The 3352-nt window shown below is 45.1% G+C and overlaps 1 protein-coding gene across 2 annotated transcripts in view; it reads left to right on the top strand.

Moving 5' to 3' along the window:
- Polh (DNA polymerase eta) overlaps nt 1-3352 on the top strand; it is a 33692-nt gene that overhangs the window by 9030 nt on the left and 21310 nt on the right. For both annotated transcript variants that reach the window (XM_021218060.2, XM_029531340.1), the window contains one exon: nt 2579-2748. In XM_021218060.2, coding sequence (XP_021073719.1) covers nt 2579-2748 — 170 coding nt within the window. The remainder of the gene's footprint in view (nt 1-2578; nt 2749-3352) is intronic.

Below are 3352 nucleotides of genomic sequence, written 5' to 3'. Positions count from 1 at the left end.
GGTTTTTGAGACAGGGTTTCTCTGTATATCTCTGGCTGTCCTGGTACTCACTTGGTAGACCAGGCTGGCCTCGAACTCAGAAATCTGCCTGCCTCTGCCTCCCGAGTGCTGGGATTAAAGGCCTGCGCCACCAGGCCCAGCGTGATGTTGTTCTTTATTGCTATGCAGGTACCACGACTAAGGCAACTTACGAAAGAAAGAGATCATTGGGCTGATAGTCTCAGAGGGTGAGTCCATGACTGTCATGGGCTGATAGTGTCAGAGAGTGAGTCCATGACTATCACGAAAAGCAAGGCAACAGTCGGGTAGTCATGGTGATGAAGAAGTAGCTGAGAGCTTACATGCGTGACAACAGCCACAAGGAAGAGAGACCTAACAAGAAATGTCACGGGCATGTGCTTTTGGACCTCAAATCACATCCCCAGGGACACACCTACTAACTGTCCCTAAACACCAAAGCTTGTACCAACTGGGGGCCGTGTTTTCAAATATATGAGCTTCTGGGGGCCATTCTCATTCAAACTCTCACACCAGTAAAGGCGCTTACTGCCTGGTGGCCTGAGTTCAATCCCTGTGCTGTGAAGGGGAAGCACCAACTTCCGCACACTGTCCATTGACCTCCATGTGTGTGCTTTGGTGCACACTCCTCCCCGACCTCTAAAATGTTAGATATTTTTAAAATTTATTTTTATTTTATATGCATTGATGTATTGCTTGCATGTGTGTCAGAAGCCCTGGGACTGTAGTTTCAGACAGGTGTGAGCTGCCATGTGTGTGCTGGGAATGGAACCAGGATCCTCTGGAAGAGCAGCCAGTGCTCCCAAGTGGGAGCCATCTCTCCAGCTCCACAGATAAGTTTTCAAAAAAAATTAAGGTAGTAAGAAGATGTGGGTAAAGCGGGAGAGTTGAAGTGATACAGGAAACTGTTTTGAAGTGGGCTCTGATGGCCGACTACACAGTAGAAAATGAAAGAATAAAGTTAATGTTAGTTAAATTCTAAGCTTTTATTAAAAACAAGGCATTGAGAGAGGGCCCCTTTGAGAAGGAAGCTGCGCTTGATTTTAGTTCTGTTTGGTTAGAATGTTTACACAGTGGTAATAAGTGTAAGAGGAGTTACTCTGTCCGGAGGTGGCAGGGAGATGGGTGCTAAAGAGAGCTTAGGCTCAGAGAGAGAGATGTGCGTGTATTCGGTGGAATCAGGTCGTGGTCACGGGGCTACTGGTTCACCCACGGGAACATATAGGGGGGTATAGCTCACTTGCCATGGTTAGGGTGCTGGCAGCAGACATGGCAGCTCTGGAGGGGTGCAGCAGTCACTGAAGGGTGGCAAGGGTTTCCTCTGCATGCTCGTCTGTCCCATCATCTCTATGGTGTTTGGACTTTTCCTTCTCCCGGGTACTCTGCCCTATACCTCTCTCGTTACTGCACCTTTAAACCAACATGCCTGTATTTCCTTTGCTGTGTAATCACATTTTATTCTATTTCACAACTGTGAATTTGTCATTAAATTCACTATAATGAATAGTTCTAAACTGAGTTGTAAAGATGTTTTTGGTTGGATTTTAAACTACATATATGGAGTCATTCTCTAAAATACTGTAAATATTTATTTAAGTGAAAGTTGAAGCTTGAGTAAATCATGAATGTTTTCTGGGTTTGGTTTTTATTTTTGAGACAGCTTGATAGGTAGACCAAGCTGGCCATGAACTTGCAGTGATCTACTCGCTCCGCCTTGTGCCGGCTGTGGTTCCAGCAGTTCTGAGGGTTTCCTGGTGAAGAAGAATATTCAAGAGGCAGTTTAAGGAACTTGCTGGTACTGGCAGTGCACGCCTTTTATCCCAGCACTATGGAGGCAGAGGCAGGCAGATCGCTGAGTTCAAAACTAGCCTGGGACAGAGTGAGTTCCAGGACAGCCAGAGCATGACCACACACATGGCCTACAGTGACACACACATGGATAAGATTCAATTTTGAAATGAAGTTGTATATCTTAAGTACCTCTTTTTGTTTTTTTGAGACAGAGTTTCTCTGTGTATCAGAACCCTGGCTGACCTGGTCTCTCTTTGTAGACCAGTCTGACCTCAAACTCATAGAAATCCACCTGCCTCTGCCTCCTGAATGCTAGGATTAAAGGTGTGTGCTACCACGTGCAGCCCAAAATCAAATCACTTTTGCCCTGAATGGTAAATATAGTCATGTGCTGCTTAATGTCAGGGATCTGCTCGGGGAAATGTGTCACTGGGTGATTTTATAGTGCAGACTTAGAGAAAGCTAGATCATAGAGCCTACTACATGTTAAGTTCTGATGCCATATACTATGATTTATGTAGTATGCCCTTGAGCAAATATTGTATAATTCATGACTAAAAATAATTAATTAAAAAAATGTTAGCTGGGCAGTGGTGGCTCACACCTTTAATTCCAACACTTGGGAGGTGGAGGCAGGTGAATCTGAGTTGGAGGCCAGCCTGGCCTAGAGTGGGAGTTCTAGAATAGTCAGAGCTACACAAAGAAACTCTGTTTCAAAAAAACAAAAACAAGCAAACAAATGTGTAAATGTGACCTCTGCTGTTTTCAGAGGCTGTTCGGAAACAAGGCTTGCTTCAGTGGCTTGGTTCTCTTCAGAGTGATGATCCCACCTCTCCAGACCTCAGGCTGACTGTGGGAGCCGTGATTGTGGAAGAAATGAGAGCAGCCATAGAGAGGAAGACTGGCTTCCAGTGTTCAGCTGGAATCTCACACAATAAGGTAAAGGCGTACTGTAGACTTCGAAGAGAAGCATTAATAGTTTTAGTAAAGTACAACAAGGATATTAGTGGGTATTTAGAGTTTGTGTTGAGAGCCAGTGGTGGTAATACATGTGTGCACTTCTGCTGGGGAGATAGAAGCTGGAAAATCATGGGGGGCTAGAGAGAGGGCTCAGTGGATAAGAGCACTGGCTGTTCTTATCGAGGACATGGGTTCAATTTCTACCACCCACATGGTGGCTCAGTGGTCTGTAACTATAGTTCCAGAGAACCTAATACTTCTGGCCTAGGAGGGCACTGCATGCATGTGCTGTAGAGACACACATACATGCAGGCAAAATACCCACACACATAATATATATATATATTTTTGTTTTGTTTCATGTTTGGGGACTGGTAAGATGGTTCAGTGGCTAAAGTCACTTGACACCAAGCCTAAAAACCTGAGTTCTACCTCTAGAACCCACAAGGTGGGAAAAGAGAAGTCCTATGGGCTGTCTTCTGGCTTCCACATGGGCAACACCGCCCATAAGGGGAATTTAAAAAATACCTTAGCTGTACTGGCCATGGTGATACGCGCCTTTTATTCCAGCACTCAGGAGGCA

Source organism: Mus pahari, chromosome 18 (genome assembly GCF_900095145.1).
Source record: "Mus pahari chromosome 18, PAHARI_EIJ_v1.1, whole genome shotgun sequence".
Lineage (NCBI taxonomy): Eukaryota > Metazoa > Chordata > Mammalia > Rodentia > Muridae > Mus > Mus pahari.
The sequence above is the reverse complement of the archived record's forward strand: the minus strand, read 5'-3'. Positions and strand labels throughout refer to the sequence as shown.